The sequence below is a fragment of the Salvelinus namaycush genome, chromosome 36, assembly GCF_016432855.1.
Source record: "Salvelinus namaycush isolate Seneca chromosome 36, SaNama_1.0, whole genome shotgun sequence".
NCBI lineage: Eukaryota > Metazoa > Chordata > Actinopteri > Salmoniformes > Salmonidae > Salvelinus > Salvelinus namaycush.
The window spans coordinates 10,206,078-10,230,042 of NC_052342.1; the positions used below are offsets into that span (position 1 = coordinate 10,206,078).

A 23,965-nucleotide genomic window follows, 5' to 3' on the forward strand; every position below is an offset into this window, starting at 1 on the left:
AGCCTACTTATTCCTGTCTCTGTATGTGATTGACAGGTAGCCCATTTGGAGCGTACAGGCCACTACCTGACTGTGAAGGACAACCAGGTGGTCCAGCTGCACCCCTCCACTGTGCTGGACCACAAGCCGGAGTGGGTGATGTACAATGAGTTTGTGCTGACCACCAAGAACTACATCCGCACCTGCACCGACATCAAACCAGAGTGGTAAGCTCACTGCCTGCCTAGCCCCAGGTCCATCATGTCTAGTACGTGTGCTCCTGACTATAGTCGGTCCTCTCCTAGATTCTTCTAGGCGTCTGTGTATGTGTTTGCCTGCAGTCAACCCGCCTGCTCCTAGATCCATATTCCAGAGAGAGACTACAGCTTCTAGTGTTCATGTTTCCTTCTAGACTGGTGAGAATGTGAGTAGCGTGTGTAAAAAAAGCAGTCAGCCCGCTCCTTATGTGTTTGTGAGACTGTGCGCGTTGGTGTTGGTTTACATGTCTGCACCAATCTCTCTCTCTCTCTGTCTGTCTACCTGGAAGAGAAAGCCTTCCTTCTCTTTCTCTCATACACACAAACACAATCCTGACACATTTCATGACTGTTTATTTGTGTCCTTTCCCAGGCTGGTGAAAATCGCCCCGCAGTACTATGAGATGGGTAACTTCCCCAACTGTGAAGCCAAGAGACAGTTGGAGCGCATCGTTGCTAAAAACTCAACCAAGGAATACTCTCCGTACTAACACTACAAGTGTGTATGAGAACAATACCATCACCACCAGCACTAAGGAAATCTGAACTCTTTATCTGAGCACTCTTCATTTTCTTCAAAAGCATTTTCTTCTCATTGGTTCATAATGTATTATTTTCATACTTTTTGTTTGGGTCTTCCTTATTTTGACCACCTGTAGTCATTTGTGAGTAACAGGTGGTTGGCACTGCGGCTGATCCGGGTGGGAGTTAGCGGTCAACACAATTACTGCCATTGACCATGGTAAAGCATGACCATTTATGTAGATGTTGACATTCCTTTTTAGAAAGTGTGAACTCTTACTGAAATGTACTTAGGTAGAGACATTGCATGCTAATTCATTGAACAAACTTTGACTTCAATTTAAGGAAAAATACCAGCGTGGACGGTTTAGCACCCACCGTCTTGCTTGTATAGCTAACAGACTTTGGTGTTATGTTAGGGGGAGGGGCTCAATAGGTTGAAATGTTAACAACGTAATTGTCTTGTGTTTTATATATTGTTTTTGAGGTTGGAATAATACTGTGAAAATCATAATGCCCTTTTAGTGTAAGAGCTGTTTGAAAAGAGCCTGACATTTCAGCCTGTTTTGATGGGATGGACTTTTGTAAATTAGTTGATAGACCAATAAGAAAGAGTTCCACACCTCTGCCAATTACAGCTAGTTTTTCGTTTTCCCCTCGCCACTCAAACCACTCCCAGACAGTCCAAGCTAAGTTCTTGCTTGAGAAATTGCTTTCTTTTTGACCATTTTAATTGAAAACTATCACAGTAAGGTACTTAGTTAACAAGAAAGGTTTGATATTGATATAAAAACAGATGCATTGGGCCTTTAATGTATTTTAATGTTAATGGACACAAGGGCGCTCCCCTTGTGTGAACAAATGTGAGATTATAGTGGTGTGCGGACTGGGAAATCACCTGGTCATCCATTTTAAATTACATGAATAAACTGTAATAATTTGTAATGAAGGTCTTTGCATTTTTTTGGCTTTTCAAGCTTGGCCTTGGAAATCAATTAGTTATTTTTTGTGTATATAGATATGTACTCTGTATACTGAACAAAAATATAAACGCAACATGCAACAATTTCAAAGATTTTACTGAGTTCATATAAGGAAAGCAGTCAATTTTTTAAAAAATCATTAGGTCCTAATCTATGGATTTCACATGACTGGGAATACAGATATGCATCTGTTGGTCACAGATACTTTTGTATATATAGTGTATGTGGACATACCTTCAAATTAGTGGATTCGGTTATTTCAGCCACACCCATAGCTGACAGGTGTATAAAATTGAGCACACAGCTATGCAATCTCCATAGACAAACATTGGCAGTAGAATGGCCTTACTGAAGAGCTCAGTGACTTTCAACATGGCACCGTCGTAGGATGCCACCTTTCCAACAAGTCAGTTTGTCACATTTCTTTGCCATGCTAAAGCTGCCCCGGTCAACTGCAAGTGCTGTTATTGTGAAGTGGAAACTACTCGGAGCAACAACGGCTCAGCCGCGAAGTGGTAGGCCACAAAAGCTCATAGAATCGGACTGCCGAGTGATGAAGCGTGTAGCGCATAAAAATCATCTGTCCTTGGTTGCAACACTCACTACCAGGTTTCAAACGGCCTCTGGAAGCAGCGTCAGCATAAGAACTGTTTGTCGGGAGCTTCATGGGGTTTCCATGGCTGAGCAGCTGCACACAAGCCTAAGATCACCATGCGCAATGCCAAGCGTGGCTGGAGTGGCGTAAAGCTCGCCGCCATTGGACTCTGGAAACGCGTTCTCTGGGGTGATGAATCATGCTTCACCATATGGCAGTCCAACGGACGAATCTGGGTTTGGCGGATGCCAGGGAAATCTTAACGCTACAGCATACAATGACATTCTAAACGATTCTGTTATTCCAACTTTGTGGCAACAGTTTGGGGACGGCCTTCATTGGCCTGCACAGAGCCCTAACCTCAACCCCATCGAACTCCTTTGGGATGAATTGGAACGCAGACTGCGAGCCAGGCCTAATTGCCCAACATCCGTGCACGACGTCACTAATGCTCGTGGCTGAATGGAAGCAAGTCCCCGCAGCAATGTTCCAACATCTAGTGGAAAGCCTTCCCAGAAGAGTGGAGGCTGTTATAGCAGCAAAGGGGGGAACAACTCCATATTGCCCATGATTTTGGAATGAGATGTTCGACGAGCAGATGTCCACATACATTTGGTCAGAAAACCAGTCAGTATCTGGTGTGACCACCATTTGCCTCATTTAGCACGACATATCTCCTTCGCATAGAGTTGATCAGGCTGTTGATTGCGGAATGTTGTTCCACTGCTCTTCAATGGCTGTGTGAAGTTGCTGGATATTAGCTGGAACTGGAAAACGCTGTCGTACACGTCGATCCAGAGCATCCCAAACATGCGCAATGGGTGACATTTCTGGTGAGTATGCATGCCATGGAAGAACTGTGACATTTTCAGCTTCCAGGAATTGTGTACAGACATGGGGCGACATGGGGCCATGCATTTTCATGCTGAAACATGAGGTGATGGAGGCGGATGAATGGCACGACAATGGGCCTCAGGATCTCGTCTCAGTATCTCTGTGCATTCAAATTGCCATCGATAAAATGCAATTGTGTTTGTTGTCCGTACCATCTGCCGGCTCATACCATAACCCCACCGCCACCATGGAGCACTCTGTTCACAACGTCGACATCAGCAAACCACTCGCCCACACGACACCATACATGTGGTCTGTGGTTGTGTGGCCGGTTGGACGTACTGTTAAATTCTCTAAAACTACGTTGGAGGTGGCTTATGGTAATGAAATTAACCTTCAATTCTCTGGCAACAGCTCTGGTGGACATTCCTGCAGTCAGCATGCCAATTGCACGCTCCCTCAACCTGAGACGTCTGTGGGATTTGACAAAACTGCATATTTTAGAATGGCCTTTTATTGTCCCCAGCTCAAGGTGCACCTGTGCAATGAACATGCTGTTTAATCAGATTCTTGATATGCTACACCTGTCAGGTGGATGGATTATCTTGGCAAAGGAGAAATGCTCACTAACAGGGATGTAAACAAATTAGTGCACAGAAATTTGAGAGAAATAAGCTTTTTGTGCGTATGGAACATTTCTGGGATCTTTTATTTCAGCTCATGAAACATGGGACCAATGCTTTACATGTTGCGTTTTAAAAATATTTTTATTCAGTGTATATCAGCCAATAACTTGAAGTCTGCACATTTCAGGAAAATTCCATATATCACATTTAGTCTGAAAGTAATCATAGACGAGGGTTAAAAAGATGTGGAAATCTCTTTGCCTGGATCTGTTGGAGTGGTAGGGTCTTTAGTTGCATAAAATTGCTCAAGCTTTTGTCAAGCCACTGATGAGGCTGCATAATAATTTGAAACAGGACCCAATAACATTCTAAACGTTCTTCAGTACACTTCCTAATTTGTCATCAGGATTGGACAGCTACTTCTTATCAAACTTTGAACAAAGGAATTTAATATTTATTTGCTTCTCTAGCCAAGAAAGTTTGATGAGCCCTGGAGAAGTTTCTTAGAGAGCTCCCCTGTCATCCGATGGGTCAGTAGCCCAAATGAAACACATCGCTGTGTGAGGCGGTGCGTGAAGCCACAGGAAATTGGACGCAGGACTCCTTAGAGATGAGAGCCTTGAAGACAGGGCTGTTCCCCAGGCTCAGGTCAGCCCAGGTCCCAAAGAAGACTAGCCCAACTGGTGGAGCATCTTGGGTCCTTCCACCCCTCAAGGCTCCCTCGGGTTGAGGGGGTTTCGCAGTGTGTGTCCAAGGCAGCTTCAGCTGGCTCTTTTTGAGGCTCGGCAACTTCCATAAAATCTCTATATTATTCAGAGTTAAAGCCTCCTGACAGTTATATGAACTCTGGCGTTTTAGTCCCCCCTATGGTGGATCATGCCTTAAGAAAAATGTCAATGGCTGTGGATGCAGTTCTTTGAGATTTAGTGCTTATTCCCTAATATATGGTGCTTTATACACTCTGACCGTTGCGGGGTAATTCTGTTGGTTTTTCCCTGTTGTGACATTTCTCTTTTTTCCCCTCTTTCTCTACCTCATTGTATATTCTCAGTAAGGCTGTGAAGGTGGTCCAGTTCATCTCACCTGAATGGCAGCCTGTGTCTGGGACACCTCTGCCATTGCAGGTACTTTATGTCCATTTCTTTTAAAAATGACTGCCCTTGTGTTGCTGGGCAAAAACTGAAGCATTTGCAGCAGCACGGTTCATGTTTCTGCAGCTGACTACGTGGGCGAGAACGCAGTTTGCCACGGCACCCAAGGGGTCTTTTTGTTTTAGCTCCGTGATGATCCATTAGTCTTACATGAGGACCAAATCATTTTTTTCTCCACCTATGGCGTAATATATCTCACCCGTGTGCCTGAGAAGTGTTGAGTCTTATGCTAAGAGACACGACTGAGGAAGACGAACTTCAAAAGCGACCCTTAACTTAGCATTTGCCCCCTGATTGAAGTTTCAAAGGCAAGTCAGCCAAGTGGGGAGGGGAAGTTAAAGTGTGTTCAGTGCGGTCTTTAGTAGCGAGAGGAGAGAGAGGAGGGGAATGTGGCACCCTATACTACTGAGGGAGTATTAAGGCTATGGTTTGCGCAGTATGCAAAGTCAGGAGATTAGTATGTTTATTTTATATTTCCAGACTGTTGGGAGGCAAGTTTTTCAGCCCAAGTTTTTAAATCGACTACTTTTTGCACAGGAACATGAATGTAACCACGAGATGGTGCCAGGGAGATTAGCACCCCTAACTGAAGCCGACGGAAAACCCATAGGTTTGAGATGATTGGGAAATTGTCGTGCTCAATATTTCCAATCGATCCATTCTGTCATACATAATTACAAAAGAAAAATCACTCCTTTTTTTGTTATGTTATTAGTGAGTGGCTAATGACACACAGTGAAAGCATAACATATATTTAACAAAATGTCCTTTTTAGACCCATCCACCATATATCCTTTGGAATTACGACGGCCGTCTGCACTGACAACGTTTGCTGCGTTAGTGTCTCCATCTGTCGGAAGACAATGGTGTGTAGTACAGTTAATTTCGGTGGCATGGTGAAATGTGTGTTATGTAAACATAATGTCCTCTGTGTCTGAACATACTAGCTGATATTTCCCCATTTTTAAATGGCATTCTTTTATGCCTAAGCAGTCATGATCGAAGTTTAGTAATCTCATGCTTCAGTATAAAGGAGTTGTATAATTTCAGCAAATGCATTCTATTTTAGAGGAACCTTTAGTCCTGGGTGATAAAAGGCCATGGATACATTATTATGTCGAGGAAGGAGATTGCCTGAACCAGAGTAACCTCAGATCATCACTGTTCACCCAACCCTCACCTGCTGACACGGTCATTCTCAGCCTTTGCTGATGTGCCCCCCTTTGAATGTGACAGAGGACAACACAAGGGACCATTCAACAGCGGTCTGTGAACATAACTTACCAAAACCACAAATTCTGAGACAAAAGGACGAGGAAATGGCTAGCCAACCGGCACACAAATCACCACTTTGTATGGGAACGACTGCATCTCTGGACCACCCATGGGGCGCTGGATGGAGGCCTCATCAGTTTGGGAGGGGGTTATTGCAAGACACCTCAGTGTTTCACAAACCCTTTCCACCATCTAACCCATCTAGCCCCCTACCATCCTGCACCAGACTTTCCTCCCGATACGAGCCCAGACAGGTGTCTTATCTCCATCACGCAGCACAAGAGTAGCCAATCTCACAGGAAGATGGCGACTGGAATGTGACAAATCCATCTGTCCTGGTTTGAATTTGTATGCTAATTTGAAGTAATAGCCTCTCTGGTGACAGTGCAACGGAACAATTCAATCATGCCATCTCTGACAGTCGCTTGCCAGCCCTTTATGTGATATGGTATATATGCATGAACCACCGGGTTAGGCTTGATAGATTGGCTATATAGGGGGAGGTGGGTGGTAGTCTGCATGTTTAAAATTGAGCTGCCAATTGGAAATTAATCTCGCCCCCCAACTAGAGGGATCTATGCAGAAACGTGCTGGCAGGAAATGAAAAACAATATTTGCATCATTTGTGACTTCATCTATTTCCTCAAGCTCAGTAGATGGATATACTGACATATCACCTAACCAGTTCACTGGTGTGGTCCCCTTATGAAAAAAACATGTAAATTATTAAAATATACCAGTATTGAAATGGCACACATGATTGTCACAGTGGATTATTACTACCTGTCAATGTGATTTCTCTGAAAAACAAATATGCCCCTAGAATTAGATGTAATAAGAAAGGGAGATCAGAGAAAGCAAAGATTCAGTACATTGCAATGGACCCTGAAGGGTAGCGTGTGCCGTACTACATTTGTTTTTAAAAAGCTTGCTCAGACTATTGGGATTTCTCTCGCTGTGCAGCTCCCCTGTGCTGTGTAAATGCATGGTGCTCTGCAATCTTTAAATTAATCTACAGTAGAGGACAGATTATGGTAGATTATGACAGAGATAAAGCACAAACCACGCTCCCCCCCAGTGTTCATATTGCGTGCGTCACCCCCCAATCTCTATTCTTTCATCTAGGCCTCCTTACTCTTACTACTTAATTGGTTAACCTATTTTTTTCTACCCATAGAAACAAGGTTTAGGCTATTTACAGACATTCTATAAGGCAGTACCACACTTGGGAATTCTAACTAATGACCTTAATAGGAAAGGTCATTAGCAATCACTAGTCAGGAGAAATATAGGAGGAATGTGTAGGAGAAATTATAGTGGAAACATGACACTAATGATCCTTGGTGGTAAATCCCAATTAAGACAATTTGATCATATTTAATTGACAAATTAAATACAATTACAGTATGCATTTTGATGTGAAATTTGCATGATACATGAATTCCCTATAGGCCACATTAACTGTGACACATTAAACATGTGTTTTTCTTATCTTCCTCCAAACCAAGTGACCATGCTGAAATCTGATTGCTGTATGAAAAGCCTTTTACAGTGAACACAGTTTCTCCTTCCATGTTAATACCATCAGTGTCCATTTCATTTTTACATTACTCTAGCCAGTGAAGTGTATGACAAGTTGTGTGTGAATGAAAATGCACAACATTGAGCCACTCAACCAAAATTCAAAAAGGTCACAGCTGATGCGTAACAAACACACGTCAAATCAAACGAGGAGGAGAGCAAAGAGAGATACAGGGAGAGAATGAAAGGCTCTGGCTGCTTTGTAGTCCTCAGCTACAAGTCATGATAACAGGCGAAAGACAGCCTTCCAAACAAGCTCTGTTGGTGAGTCAAGAGTAAAGGCAAGAGAATCAGGCTTGTTTGATGAGCAATGTTTGGTATCCTTTAATCCAGTGATTCTCTACTGTTGGGTTGTGAGGTTTTGAATGGGTCGCAGGTGTCTGGGGAAAAAATATATTTATATATTTTTTTGGGTTGAGAAATACTCCAGTCTGAATTTAAACAACTAAAAACCCAGGTAGAAAGTGATTAAATAATTTAATCGCTTAACAATTTTTCTTCAATCACAGTATTTTTAATATAGAGCTATTAGCAGCGCTATTTAGCGGATTTGGTAGATTTTATGGTCTCAAAATAGTGATCTTATTAATGTTCTTAATGAAGAATATGGACAAAATGTAATTATTTACTATTTTCCTTTGTCATGTAATTGCTACTTCTATCAATATAGCATTAAAAATATTTTTCCAGATTACATTTTGGCGACTTCCGCAATGTGAATATTGGGTCGCGAGGCAAAACCATTTGGGAACCACTGCTTTAATCTCAACAACCCAAAACCAAACTGCGTGAGCGCTGGCCTCCGGGAAGATATACGATTTGAATTTGGGGGAAAAACGTAGATGTTTGGCCTAGTGGGAGTTCAGGAACCAGGGTGGACTCTCTTTGGTAGCTGACACACCCCCTCCTCTGAAATTTTTCTGGGTCAATCTGACATCTTGTTGTTATGTCTCTTCTCTTGCACATGTACACTCCCCTACGTATTTAATTGGACAGTGAAGCTAAAACTTTTCTTTAGCTCTACTCCAGCATTTTGGATTTGAGATCAAATGTCTTATATTAGGCGATAGTACAGAATGTCACCTTTTATTTGAGGGTATTTTCATACAGTCCATTCGGAAAGTATTCAGACCCCTTGACTTCTTTTTTTTCTTTCACTGTCCACATTGTTATGTTACAGCCATATTCAAAAATGTATTTAATTGTTTTTTCCCCCCTCAATCTACACACAATACCCCATAATGACAAAGCAAAATGTATTAAAAATAAGGGAAATATCACATTTACATAAGTATTCAGACACTTTACTCACTACTCTGTTAAAGCACCTTTGGCAGCGATGATAGCCTTGAGTCTTCTTGGGTATGACGCAATAAGCTTGGCACACCTGTATTTGGGGAGTTTCTCCCATTCTTCTCTGCAGATCCTCTCAAGCTGTATCAGGTTGGATGGGGAGCGTCGCTGCACAGCCATTTTCAGGTCTCGCCAGAGATGTTAGATCGGGTTCAAGTCCGGACTCTGGCTGGGCCACTCAAGGACATTCAGAGACTTGTCACGAAGCCACTCCTGCGTTGTCTTGGCTGTGTGCTTAGGGTCGTTGTCTTGTTGGAAGCTGAAACTTTGCCCCAGTATGAGGCCCTGAGCGCTCTGGAGCAGGTTTTCATCAAGGATCTCTCTGTACTTTGTTCTGTTCATCTTTCCCTCGATCCTGACTAGTCTCCCTGTCCCTGCCGCTGAAAATCATCCCCACAGCATGATGCTGTCACCACCATGCTTCACCGTAAGGATGGTGCCAGGTTTCCTCCAGACGTGATGCTTGGCATTCAGGCCAAAGAGTTCAATCTTGGTTTCATCAGACCAGATAATCTTGTTTCTCATCGTTTGAGAGTCTTTAGGTGCCTTTTTGGCAAACTCCAGGGGGGTTGTCATGTGCGTCTTACTGAGGAGTGGCTTCCCTCTGGTCACTCTACCATAAAGGCCTGATTGGTGGAGTGCTGCAGAGATGGTTGTCTTTCTGGAAGTTTCTCCCATCTCCACAGAGGAACTCTAGAGCTCTGTCAGAGGCCCTTCTCCCCCAATTGCTCAATTTGGTCGGGCGGCCAGCTCTAGGAAGAGTCTTGGTGGTTCCAAACTTCTTCCATTTAAGAATGATGGAGGCTACTCTGTTCTTGGGAATCTTCAATGCTGCAGAAATGTTTTGTTACCCTTCCTCAGATCTGTGCCTCGACACAAGCCTGTCTCGTAGCTTTACGGACAGTTCCTTAGACCTCATGGCTTGGTTTTTGCTCTGACATGCACTGTCAACTGTGGGACCTTACAGTTGAAGTCAGAAGTTTACATACACCTTAGCGAAGTACATTTAAACTCCGTTTCACAATTCTTGACATTTAATCCTTGTAAAAATTCCCTGTCTTAGGTCAGTTAGGATCACCACTTTATTTTAAGAGTGGGAAATGTCAGAATAATAGTAGAGAGAGGGATTTATTTCAGATTTGATTTCTTTCATCACATTCCCAGTGGGTCAGAAGTTTACATACACTCAATTAATATTTGGTAGCATTGCCTTTAAATTGTTTAACTTGGTTCAAATGTTTTGGGTAGCCTTCCACAAGCCTCCCACAATAACTTGGGTTTTGGCCCATTCCTCCTGATAGAGCTGGTGTAACTGAGTCAGGTTTGTAGGCCTCCTTGCTCGCACACGCTTTTTCAGTTCTGCCCACAAATTTTCTATAGGATTGAGGTCAGGGCTTTGTGATGGCCACTCCAATACCTTGACTTTGTTGTCCTTAAGCCATTTTTCCACAACTTTGGAAGTATGCTTGGGGTCATTGTCCATTTGGAAGACCCATTTGCGACCAAGCTTTAACTTCTTGACTGATGTCTTCAGATGTTGCTTCAATATATCCACATAATTTTCCTTCCTCATGATGCTATTTATTTTGTGAAGTGCACCAGTCTCTTCTGCAGCAAAGCACCCCCACAACATGATGCTGCCACCCCCGTGCTCCACGGTTGGGATGGTGTTCTATTCGGCTTGCAAACCTCCCCGTTTTCCTCCAAACATAATGGGCATTATGGCCAAACAGTTCTATTTTTGTTTCATCAGACCAGAGGACATTTCTCCAAAAAGTTGGATCTTTGTCCCCATGTGCAGTTGCAAACTGTAGTCTGGCTTTTTTATGTGGTTTTGGAGCAGTGGCTTCTTCCTTGCTGAGTGGCCTTTCAGGTTATGTTGATATAGGACTCGTTTTACTGTGGATATAGATACTTTTGTACCTGTTTCCTCCAGCATCTTCACACGATCCTTTGCTGATGTTCTGGGATTGAGTTGCACTTTTCGCACCAAAAAACGTACATTTCTAGGAGACAGAATGCGTCTCCTTCCTGAGCGGTATGACAGCTGCGTGGTCCCATGGTGTTTATACTTGCATACTATTGTTTGTATAGATGAACTTGGTACCTTCAGGTGTTTGGAATTTGCTCCCAATGATGAACCAGACTTGTGGAAGTCTGCAATTCTTTTTCTGACGTCTTGGCTGATTTCTTTTGATTTTCCCATGTTGTCAAGCAAAGAGGCACTGAGTTTGATGGTAGGCCTTGAAATACATCCACAGGTAGACCTCCAATTGACTCAAATGATGTCAATTAGCCTATTAGAAGCTTCTAAAGCCATGACATCATTTTCTGGAATTTTCCAAGCTGTTTAAAGGCACAGTCAACTTTGTGTATGTAAACTTCTTACCCACTGGAATTGTGATACAGTGAATTAAGTTAAATAATCTGTCTGTAAACAATTGTTGGAAAAATGACTTGTGTCATGCACAAAGTAGATGTCCTAACCGACTTGACAAAACTAGTTTGTTAACAAGAAATTTGTGGAGTGGTTGAAAAACTAGTTTTAATGACTCCAACCTAAGCGTATGTAAACTTCAACTGTATATAGACAGGTGTGTGCCTTACCAAATCATGTCCAATCAATTGAATTTACCACAGGTGGACTCCAATTAATTATGGGGTATTGTGTGTAGATTGATGAAAACATTTTTTAAATCCAAATCTCTTTTACCGTTTAGAAATTAATGCACTTTATGTATCTAGTCCCCCCATTTGAAGGTGTCTTAAGTATTTGGACAAATTCACTTTGTGTATTACATCTAGTCAAAGGTTTAGTATTTGGTCCCACATTCCTAGCACGCGATGACTACATCATGCTTGTGACTCTACAAACTTGTTGGATGCATTTGCAGTTTGTTTTGCCGAATAGAAATTAATGGAAAATACTTTGTCATTTTGGAATCACATTGCAAATAACAATAGAATGTTTCTGAACACTTCTACATTGTGGATGCCACTATGTTTATGGATAATTATGAATTAATTGTGAATAATGATGAGTGAGAAAATTACAGAAGGATAAATATCATACCCCCCAAAATGCTAACCTCCCCTGTTATTGTAATGGTGAGAGGTTAGCATGTCTTGGGGGTATGATATAAAATGCTAACCTCCCTGTTATTGTAATGGTGAGAGGTTAGCATGTCTTGGGGGTATGATATAAAATGCTAACCTCCCCTGTTATTGTAATGCTGAGAGGTTAGCATCTCCAATTTGGAGAGAGGCTGATACTGCCTGAGTGTACAAAGTGAGTGCCCCCTACCTCTTTTGCCCTCACAACATCCTCAATTTGTCTGGGTATGGCCTCTACAAGGTGTTGAAAGCGTTCCATAGGGATGCTGGCCCATGTAGACTCCAATGCTTCCCACAGTTGTGTCAAGTTGGCTGGATGTCCTTGGTGGACCATTCCTGATACACACGGGAAACTGTTGAGCGTGGAAAAACCCAGCAGTGTTGCAGTTCTTGACACAAACCGGTACGCCTGGCACCTACTACCATACCCCGTTCAAATGCACTTAAATATTTTGTCTTGCCCATTCACCCTCTGAAAGGCACACATACACAATGCATGTCTCAAGACTAACCTCCCCTGTTATTGTAATGCTGAGAGGTTAGCATGTCTTGGGGGTATGATATAAAATGCTAACCTCCCCTGTTATTGTAATGGTGAGAGGTTAGCATGTCTTGGGGGTATGATATAAAATGCTAACCTCCCCTGTAATGCTGAGAGATTAGCATGTCTTGGGGGTATGATATAAAATGCTAACCTCCCCTGTTACTGTAATGCTGAGAGGTTAGCATGTCTTGGGGGTATGATATAAAATGCTAACCACCCCTGTTACTGTAATGCTGAGAGGTTAGCATGTCTTGGGGGCATGATCTTTGTGCATCTGTAACTCTCACTCATCGTTATTCACGATTCATTCATGAATAACCTTAATTAATGTAGACATGTTTAGAGACATTCTATTCTTATTTAAAATAAAAGTGACTCCAAAATGACACCATACATTATTTACATTCATTTCTATTGTGTACAACAAACCGAAACAACCAACGCAAACTGCAAATGCATCCAACAAGTTTGTAGTAACAAGCTTGAGGTAGTAATGGCTAGCTTGGAATATGGGAACAAATACATTTTGATTAAATAATTTAATTTGTCCAAATAATTATACTGAGTATACAAAACATTAGGAACACCTTTCTAATATTGAGTTGCACTCCCCATAAATGTTTATTGAAATGTATGTATGTTTGAGTTGGTGTTTTTGTCTAGACTTTTTACATCTTTTTACTTTATGTTGAAGGTTGGGTATTAAGTCCCAGCCATTGTCATGTCCAGTTTAGTGGATCCATGTCTGTGAAATGCTAAGTAGTCTATTGGGTATTGTCTAAAAACAAAAATCTTACAATAGTTTAATACATGGGCTGCTTGCTGGACTCCCATTTGGAGAGAGGCTGATACTGCCTGAGTGTACAAAGTGAGTGCCCCCTACCTCTTTTGCCCTCAGAACATCCTCAATTTGTTTGGGTATGGCCTCTACAAGGTGTTGAAAGCGTTCCATAGGGATGCTGGCCCATGTAGACTCCAATGCTTCCCACAGTTGTGTCAAGTTGGCTGCATGTCCTTGGTGGACCATTCCTGATACACACGGGAAACTGTTGAGCGTGGAAAAACCCAGCAGTGTTGCAGTTCTTGACACAAACCGGTACGCCTGGCACCTACTACCATACCCCGTTCAAATGCACTTAAATATTTTGTCTTGCCCATTCACCCTCTGAAAGGCACACATACACAATGCATGTCTCAAGACTTTAAATAAAATCCTTCTTTAACCTGTCTCCTCCCCTTCATCGACACTGATTGAAGTGGATTTAACAAGTGACATCAATAATGGATAATAGTTTTTTTTACCTGGATTCACCAGGTTAGTGTCATAGAAAGAGCAGGTGTTCTTAATGTTTTGTGTAGAACACCATTACATGCCAGGACTAGACACACAAAGTGCATTCATTTCGAAACGGTAAAAGAGACATTATGTATGTCTTATTATATGTGACATTATGTACTGTTTCCTCAAACATTTGATCTTAAATAAAAAATGCTGGACTATAGTGCCAAGTTAAAAGTAATAGATTCACTGTCCAAGTAAATAAGTAGGGGAGAGTACGTGTGAATCCCTGACATACAATGCAGCATTAGCTTGACCAATCAATGGCTTCCCAATGATGAAATGCAGAGCAAATTCCCATGCAGACATTTTAGAAGTATGGTCAATGAATCACATACTATAGATGTTATACTTTTCCCCATTATGCACACAACAGGTAGGCTATGTGTACCATATAAATGGGATGGCACTCTAATCTATGGGTACTGGACTTGATTTCACTACATTAAAAAAATATACATTTCAGTTATTTCAGTCTCTGTATGAAATCAAGAGTACCTGATGTAGCCTAGTTTCTAAGGCAACATTATGGAGAAAAGACCCCATGAGGTAACGTTAACTAGGCTGGCTACCTGTTGAAGTTTATGCCAAGTCACCAGCACAACGTCTGACTGCAAGGCAACAATTGCAAATAAGTTTGTAAAAAGTTTGCCAAACGTTGGTTCAATTATTGTGCTGACAGGCCATTGACTGTCGTCAGGGAATGAAAAAAAACAAAAAAAAACGAACTTGCTAGAATCTTGGTCCAGTGAAGGCGTCCTGCATCCCCGGTTTTGGGGAGAAGGTGCCCACGTGACGGAGCCAGCAAGCAATACAGCGGTCGTTCGTTTTAATACACGGCGCCAGAGCAGCAAGCGGGGCAGAAATACTCGTCGTGGGAAGAAATAAAACCTTTCCGAACAAAAATTCTACTCACTCGTCGCGACACAACAGACCATGGACGGTTATGCGCTGACAGAAGATGAGCTGTTTTCCTCCTGCCTCCTGAACCTCACCTGGGAGAATTCATATGAGCAGGTAGGAACGTGACTCCACTCTTCCTCGCCGACTCTATGAAAGTATCCATCCTGTCCTTGGCCGCGAGCAGGTGCATGCTTTAGGATTTATTCAAACCCATTGAGAAGCGCAGCAGTGAATAGCTCGTAGTCTAGGCTGCTATGTATCATTTTAATAACCGAGGTAGACATAAATGAAGTTTAGGAAATCGTGCAAAGCAATTTAACCATGTCTGGCAGATGCAACGTGATGATGGCGACAATTCAGTTAAAGGGGCAATCAGCAGTTGCTACATACATTTTTTGAATTATAAATGAATTAAATATGTACCCATTTGATTCTTGAAGAATATCATTTAGAAATGCCTCATGAGCTTAGTTCAACAGTTGTACCCCATAAAAACCCAACATATAAGCTTGGTTTATTACAATGTTTGAAAACAAAGTAAATATAAAACATTTTATAGCCTCAAGACATGGTTAAAACAAGAATGTTGATATCATGGATGGTCAGCCCTTGCATCCACATCCCTGTCTATGAACTTGAGTGGTTAAATTTCTCCAGCCCCATCCTTGAAACATGGGCGGGAAAAGCTTTGATATTATTTGAACTCCTGATTCCCACTTTAAGAAGAGTTGTCTTTATTTAAATTTAGCCTAATTCCTATGGCGGTGTCACACTATGCTACTTTACTGCACTATGGCTACATCACTGTCCCCATGCTGGGGCATCCCACCAAATAAACCTTTGGAAACTTGATAGGCTTATCATGACATGTGAGGTGACATCACCCATTCAATATATCCTGACCTGTAGGCTACTTAAGCAATAAAGCCTGGGGGGGTGTTGTATACGGCCAATATACCACGGCTAAGGGCTGTTCTTAATCACGACGCAACACGGAGTGCCTGGACACAGCCCTTGGCCATGGTATATTGGCCATATATCACACCCCCCCAGGGTGATTTATTGCTATTATAAATTGGTTACCAACGTAATTAGAGCGATAAAAAATAAATGTTTTGTCATACCCGTGCTATATGGTCTGATATACAACGGCTGTCAGACAATCAGTATTCAGGGCTCGAACCATCCAGTTTATAATATCATACATAACATAATTTAAAATTGCAATAATTATAGGTTTAAATACAAACTCACTGCCATATCTTACTAATTTGACTTTCCATTACATCAGAATGCCTCTGTACCACTCAACATAGTTTTAAATTTCCATCTTCAGGCATTGTGAACCTTTTGTTTCAGTCTGGATATAACTTTTCTACTTGTGATATGCTGATGGAATTGAAATGCATCGGCTAAGTGCCTGCCCTATACTCTCCAGGAAACAGCAACCCCCATAACTCAGATAGGCTACCATTCTAAAGTTACACAGCTTTGGGCAAGGGATCAAACAACTACTGCACGCCCTCAAAATCAATAATGAATTAACCCAATAGAGAGAATAAATCTTATGCCAGAAGTCCTATCAATAAATCAGAACCAACAGGAACACAACATTGCTTTGAAGGAACTCAAATTTGATATTTCATATCTACTTGCTGCATGCTCCATAGATAAACTACATTTTGCATTAAAAGCATAAGTGAGTCGGGGCCTCCCGACTGGCGCAGTGGTCTAAGGCACTGCATCGCAGTGAGAGAGATTCTGTGTTCGAGTCCAGGCTCTGTCACAGCCGGCCGCGACTGGGAGACCCATGGGGTGGCGCACAATTGGCCCAGCGTCGTCCGGGTTAGGGGAGGGTATGGCCGGCAGGGATGTCCTCGTTCCATCGTGCACTAGCGACTCCTGTGGCGGCCGGGCGCAGTGCACGCTGACACGGTCGCCAGGTGTACGTAGTTTCCTCCGACACATTGGTGCGGCTGGCTTCCGGGTTAAGTGGGCATTGTGTCAAGAAGCAGTGCGGCTTGGTTGGGTTGTGTTTTGGAGGACACACGGCTCTCGACCTTCGCCTCTCCCGAGTCCGTACGTGAGTTGCAGCTATGAGACAAGGCTGTAACTACCAATTGGATGCAATGCCTGTATATGTGAGGCAATTTGAAGTGATATACAAGTTATTGGTTTTCAAACAAAGCTACCTGATGATGAGCAGTATTGCCATGTTTTCATCCTGCAGCACTAGGCCTACAACTGCTTCTACAGAACAGCCGTATAGTGTCTGGAGATAATTACCTTCATACTTTTTTTAAGCCCAATCATTCGGCTTTAAAAACTAATGTTGACGTATGAAATCTGTCTTCATCGATTTCCAAGGATTGTAATTTGCGAACGTGTGAGCTATAATCATCTCCCTAACAAGAATGGGAGTGAATGTATTTGCTGTGAGTGTTATGAGGGCTCACTACTATTTAGCAAATCGTTCCGCTTGATTGATGCCAAAATAAAGGGTATGTTTCTTGAATTCCTTGATTTAAATTTACTTGGATGGCGTCTCCTGGGTTAAAGATACATTTCTTGGAAAGGTTGCTTTTATGTAATTGTATTCAGGTCAGTTGCAATACTGTAGCAGGAGGACACATTGAAACAAAACACTTGCTGTTTAGCATGGAGAACTGTTTTGAATTACAAGCAATTGCGAATTAAAGCGGATTAGGTGCTTAAACCAGGCTTTTAATTGGCAATGCTAAAAAAAATCCTATTGCAACAGTATTTAGGCAGGGAAAACAAAAGGCATCCCAAACATTATTAATGTCATTGTGAATGCCATATAATTGTGCCACCATTAAGACTTTGCCGATTGCATAGTGAAACCCAAGCAAAAACTCTCAATCCACATGTGCAAATGAGTGGGGCAACAGAAACTAAGCGATGTAATTAAAAACTGAGCCACATAATTTCACACATTTACCATACAGATCATACAAAGTACCAGTGTGCTTACTACTACATATGGGCTGCATATCGGCTGCATTCGGAAGGTATTCAGACCCCTTTTCCCACATTTTGTTACGTTACAGCCGTATTCTAAAATGGATTTAAAAAAATGTTTCTCATCAATCTACACACAATACCCCATAATGACAAAGTGAAAACAGGTTTTTAGACATATTGAAAAACAGATACCTTATTTGCATAAGTATTCAGACCATTTGCAATGAGACTCGATATTGGGCTCAGGTGCATCCTGTTTCCATTGATCATCCTTGAGATGTTTCTACAACTTGATTGGAGTCCACCTGTGGTAAATTCAATTGATTGGACATGATTTGGAAAGGCACACACCTGTCTATATAAGGCTCCACAGTTGACAGTGCATGTCAGATCAAAAACCAAGCCATGAGGTCGAAGGAATTGTCCATAGAGCTCAGAGACGGGATTGTGTCGAGGCACAGATCTGAGGAAGGGTACCAAAAACGTGTGTTTCTTGACCGATTCCATTTGGTTAATGATGTTTGTCCCCCAAGCCTATTTCACTTCCTCAGTAACCAGAATGAATCTAAGATCATTTAAGAAATGTGGATTTAATTTTGACGTTTTTGCCGAGGATGTTTTAGTTGTGTAATTTTACATCTAACTAAAGTGTGTGGTGCTGTATTTCTCAAGTTCAAAAATGTGCAAGGTGTTGTCTCATTAAAAAGAAGTCAGACCTTCTGGGCAGGTCTGTCTCACTGTCTATGCTATTGTATAGAGCGCAATCACAGCAGCTGTTCACCCACAGTTAAGTGTGTGAAATGTACATGGTCAAATCAAAACCAAACCTTCCAAACTCCATTTTAGATGGGACTGACTTTATGACCAAAATGATCCTATTTGCACTTTGTAGTCAATTTTTTACACTAGAATAACTGTTTAGAATCGATGCCAGATAGCCTGTTTTCAAAGGGATTTAGAAAGTTGGCTATCCTACATTTTACAATGTACATTTCTTTTTAATCTGTCTGTCTACATATTTCAAGACATGGCATATGGGGGTGCGGTGAGATACCCAATGGGTTGGACCATACTTTTCTCATTAATCATTTGAAAAAACATTTTACTTGAAATCAAATGATCCTCCATCGTTAAGACAGTGGATGAATCAAATGCTTTATTCAAATATTTAAAAAAAAATGTGGGCTACAGAGAGAAACAAAATTGCACAATTTGAAGCCATATGACATAAATTATTACAAGCACAAAAAATATCCAAAGGATACAAAATGAGGAAGAAAATGTTATTATGAGAACAAAAAAAGACTGATATGGATACTGTGGGAATATGTACAGTGCCTTCAGAAAGTATTCACACCTCGTGACGTTTTCCAAATTTTTTTGTGTTACATCCTGAATATAAAATGGATTAAATTGAAAATTCGATTTTTTTTGGTCACTGGCCTGCACGTAATGGATGGATGTCCCATGAGTGGTGGACCATTCTTGATACACACGGGAAACTGTTGATCGTGAAAAACGCAGCAGCGTTGCAGTTCTTGACATAAACCGGTGCGCCTGGCAACACTGTTCAAAGGCACTTAAATATTTTGTCTTGCCCATTCACCCTCCGAATGTCATATACACAATCCATGTCTCAATTGTTTCAAGGCTTGAAAATCCTTCTTTAACCTGTCTTCTCCCCTTCATCTACACCAGGGGTGTCAAACTCATTCCATGGAGGGTATGCAGGTTTTGTTTTTTCCTTTCAATTCAGACCTAGACAACCAGGTGTAGGGAATTCCTTACTAATTAGTGATCTTAATTCATCAATCAAGTACAAGGCAGGAGCGAAAACCCTCAGCCACTTGGCCATCCGTGGAATGAGACCTGTGATCTATACTGATTGAAGTGGATTTAACAAGTGACATCAGTAAGGGACCATAGCTTTCACTTGGATTCACCTGGTCAGTTTATGTCATGGAAAGAGCAGGTGTTCTTGATGTTTTGTACAATCAGTGTATATTTCTACACTGAGGTTGGAATAATACTGTGAAAAGGATGATAATGCCCCTTTTTTTGTGTAAGAGCTGTTTGAAAAGGCCCCCTGAAATTTCAGCCTGTTTTGATGGGATAGCGTTTTGGCCTGCTGGTGACATGGAACAGACTATGGGAGGTACACAGTACTACATAGAGCCATGACTACGTGGAACTCTATTCCACATCAAGTAACTCATGCCAGCAGTAAAATTTGATTAAAAAAAAAAAAACGGATTAAAAATACACCTTATGGAACAGTGAAGCAACACAAACATAGGCACAGAAACATGCATTCCCCACTCATCTATGTATAGTCACTTTAATAACTCTACCTACATTTATATTTTTACCTTTATTTAACTAGGCAAGTCCGTTAAGAACAAATTCTTATTTTCAATGACGGTCTAGGAACAGTGGGTTAACTGCCTTGTTCAGGGGCAGAACGACAGATTTTTACCTTGTCAGCTCAGGGATTTGATCTTGCAACCTTTCGGTTACTAGTACAATGCTCTAACCACTAGGCTACCTGCCGCCCTACATACTACCTCAACTAACCGGTGCCTCCGCACATTGACCTTGTACCGGCACCCCCCTGTATATATTGTTATTTTTTACTGCTGCTCTTTAATTACTTTTATATCTTATTCTTATATATTTTTTAAACTGCACTGTTGGTTAGGGGCTCGTAAGTAAGCATTTCACTGTAAGGTCTACACCTGTTATATTCGGCGCATGTGTTTAATACAATTTGATTTTATTTGGATTTTGTGTTGTAGATATGTGGTGAAATCTGTTGTGAATGTATTGTAATGTTTTTAAAATTGTATCTGCCTTAATTTTGCTGGAACCCACGAAGAGTAACTGCTGCCTTGGTAGCAGCTAATGGGGATCCATAATAAATACTAACACAAATAACCAGGTGGTAAATTAGTTAATAGACCAATAAGAAAGAGAGTTCCAAACCTCTCTGCCAATAACTGCTTGTTTTCAGTCTTCCCCTCCCCACTCAGGCCACTCCCAGACCGTCCTAGCAAAATTTTTGCTTGAGAAATTGCTATTTGCTAAAAGGCAATTTTTTTTCTTATTTTTGACCATTTTAATTGAAAACAATCACAGTAGGGATTTAATTGTTACCCAGAAATGATTTGATATTGAGATGAAAACATTGCCTCTCCCTTCCCAGCTCCCGGTGTAGGGGTGTGGGGGTAAATAAATAAATAAATAAAGGAAATGTTGACACATTCTGTCCTTGTGGCTAGATTATCCACTCATGCTTGAGTACTGGGTAAAGGCTCTACATTATTCAGTCTGAGACACGGAGGCCTGGGGAAAACTGTGGAATCGCTGGCTCCTGCCGGGGGTTAGAGAGAGTGTGTGTGTAGGGTAGGCTATTTGTGTGTGTCTGTTGTGGTGGGGTGACTGCCTCCAATTCTAAAAGAGCAGACAGCGAGACCACTGAGCTGCATGAGGAAAATGGGTTGACATGTCCACTTAATTTACCAAATCAACTCTATGGTCCCTGTGTCTATCTATGTGAAGAGAAAGCAGCACACATGTCTCCCTTTGTCTGGGGGTTCTTCAGACAGCTGTCCAAGGTGCTGAAAGTTTCATCAGACATTTGCGCTGCATGCCTTTAAAAATTCCACACTCGGTCGCTGTTTGGCCCCTTCGCTCTTCAAAAGCGATGTATTCAGTTTGTCTTGACAAAGCACACAAGCACTCTCTGCCTGGGCTGTAAAGCGTGATGCCTACCATTCAGAGGCTTCAAAAACCTGCAGGTACCACATCCCCGGTCTCAGAGTAGTTTCTGAGGACTCATGCATTTTTTAGCCTGTTTCCCCTTCAGCATATTGTATCACAGGTGGGTTCAGGTTGGGTTGCTACACTGCAGTTGAGTTAAATTAAAATGCCACCTTATTCACTCCATGCAAAGGTACATTTGTACTGTGCAGCGTGTATCAAATGATTATCTAGGGGCGGGGGTGTATTGGAAAGGACCTATAGGTTTGACAGTTAGTATTTGATTCCCATAGTGCTAATAACACTGCTGGAAGATTGGAGATAGACAGACCAGACCCTCTTATCGTATATCATGTAGTTGAAGTATCATAGCTAAGCTGCTGTGAATTTCTTCCTACATTCAGTACATGTCATGAAAAAAAAGATATCCCACAAAAATCTTTTTGTTTCACTTTTGAATGTCTGTCCAAACTGTGCATGCTTTCCCTCATTATTGCGATGCATTGTCTAGCAATTCAGCTAGAACTGTCCCTGCTAATATTCCCACTTTAATTAAATTGTCTTATTACTAGATTGTAAGTTAGCAGACCCATTTCTGTCAATAAGTATAGTGCTTTCCCAGTATCTTTCCTTTGATATAAGCCCACAGGAATAAGGCACGTTAGTGGTTTAATGAGCTAACCGCTTCTTTACTTTGCAACATATTGCCATGATATGGATGGATAATTATCTCATCAGACTTAATGAAAGTGACGCTACTTACTCAACACTGGCCTGCTAAATGACTGTCTGCCTTTAATACCTCGCTATGTATAGGCAACATCGTTTGCCTGAACACATAACAAGTATCGCTGAAGATCTTTTACAAGATATTACTGACAATCCTGGCAGTGCAACAGAACCCAGAGAAGAACATGTAGCTGATAACTTACCTGCTTTAATTGGTCTGCAAAGATCAAATGAAAAGACTAGCCTGTTTTTTTTGGGGGGGGGGGGGGGGGTTGCTGTCAGATAATTTAAAAAAAATCTCCCAAACATGGTTTTCAAAGAGAATTTGGGTTAGTTTCCCAGTAAGGGGGTTCTGTTTGTTTACACTTCTATGTACATCACAAATGGGTTATTATAGTTGTTCGTTGACATAACCTAGTTATCTCACAGTTCTGCTGATGATTGTCATGTAAATTCAACGTTTGTTTTCGTACTCTGAGGTGGAATCTAAAGCGACTTATGTTGTACTCGTTATCAATGGCGCTCGGACCATTGGTAAATATGTGGCGAGAAATGCCGCCTGCCACTCGTGATACAGTGATATTCTATGCAATGTCGAGATGAAAGGAAGTTCAGCTGAAGGTAGGTAAGGCTTGCTTGCTCTCTCACTGGGAAGTAAGCAAGCAAACATTGAGCTGTGCATCTGAAGTGTTGGCAATTTCACCTGAAAAGGAGGGCCTCTGTGTCAGCACTGAGCCTCTGAGCTTTTGATTGTGCTTGCAGGGCTGTAAACAAGTGTTTACCCATCTCTCTCTCTCTCTCTCTCTGATTATCTCAACTGCCGATTAATTGCTTTTCTTAACATCTGCAAACGTGTTCCTACACCGCCCGGGAGCCCACCGCACATGCTCACAGGGACCCCTGGCCGCACTCTGCCACAGCAGAAAAACAAAACACACCACCCTCCTATCTCTCACCGCCTCGCAATTACTGACCTTCATCCTTTCATTTCGCCCGGGTTATTACTTATCGTCATTATCAGTTTAGTTGGTTTGTTTATTCGGTTACTTTGCTCACTGCGGCAGCTGGGTTGAATTTCATAGGAGGTGGGCTGGGTGTTCAAGCACCTAGGCTGGGTGTGGTTGAAAAGGTTTATTAATTTCTAGGCCCGTTTCTAGACCGGATGAAATGAGCTTGGTGGGCGCGGGTTCGCACATAAATGTATTCACTGTCATAAAACGCGCCGGCTGCAGGGTCACTGGGAGAGGCGGTGGATTATTACATTGCCACTTCTTGAACTGTCCTTATTCTGTGATTAAATAGATTTTGGCCTTGAGTTCTGCTGCCCAAGCACTTTCTCTCTTTTTCATCTTTCTTCCTCCGTGAGCTTTTTTTTTCTTCCACTTTGCCTTTCAAACATGCATGTGCATCGTGCTTACCCCTGATAGGACTGCTCC

The 23,965-nt window shown here is 41.8% G+C and overlaps 1 protein-coding gene across 1 annotated transcript in view; it reads left to right on the top strand.

The window, feature by feature from the left end:
• LOC120030677 (pre-mRNA-splicing factor ATP-dependent RNA helicase DHX15) overlaps window positions 1-1,694 on the top strand; it is a 31,783-nt gene extending 30,089 nt beyond the window's left edge. Inside the window, exons 12-13 of the mRNA XM_038976120.1 lie at window positions 37-206; window positions 610-1,694. Of these exons, the coding sequence (XP_038832048.1) occupies window positions 37-206; window positions 610-727 (288 nt within the window). The 3' untranslated portion in view covers window positions 728-1,694. The remainder of the gene's footprint in view (window positions 1-36; window positions 207-609) is intronic.
• Window positions 1,695-23,965: the final 22,271 nt, after the last annotated feature.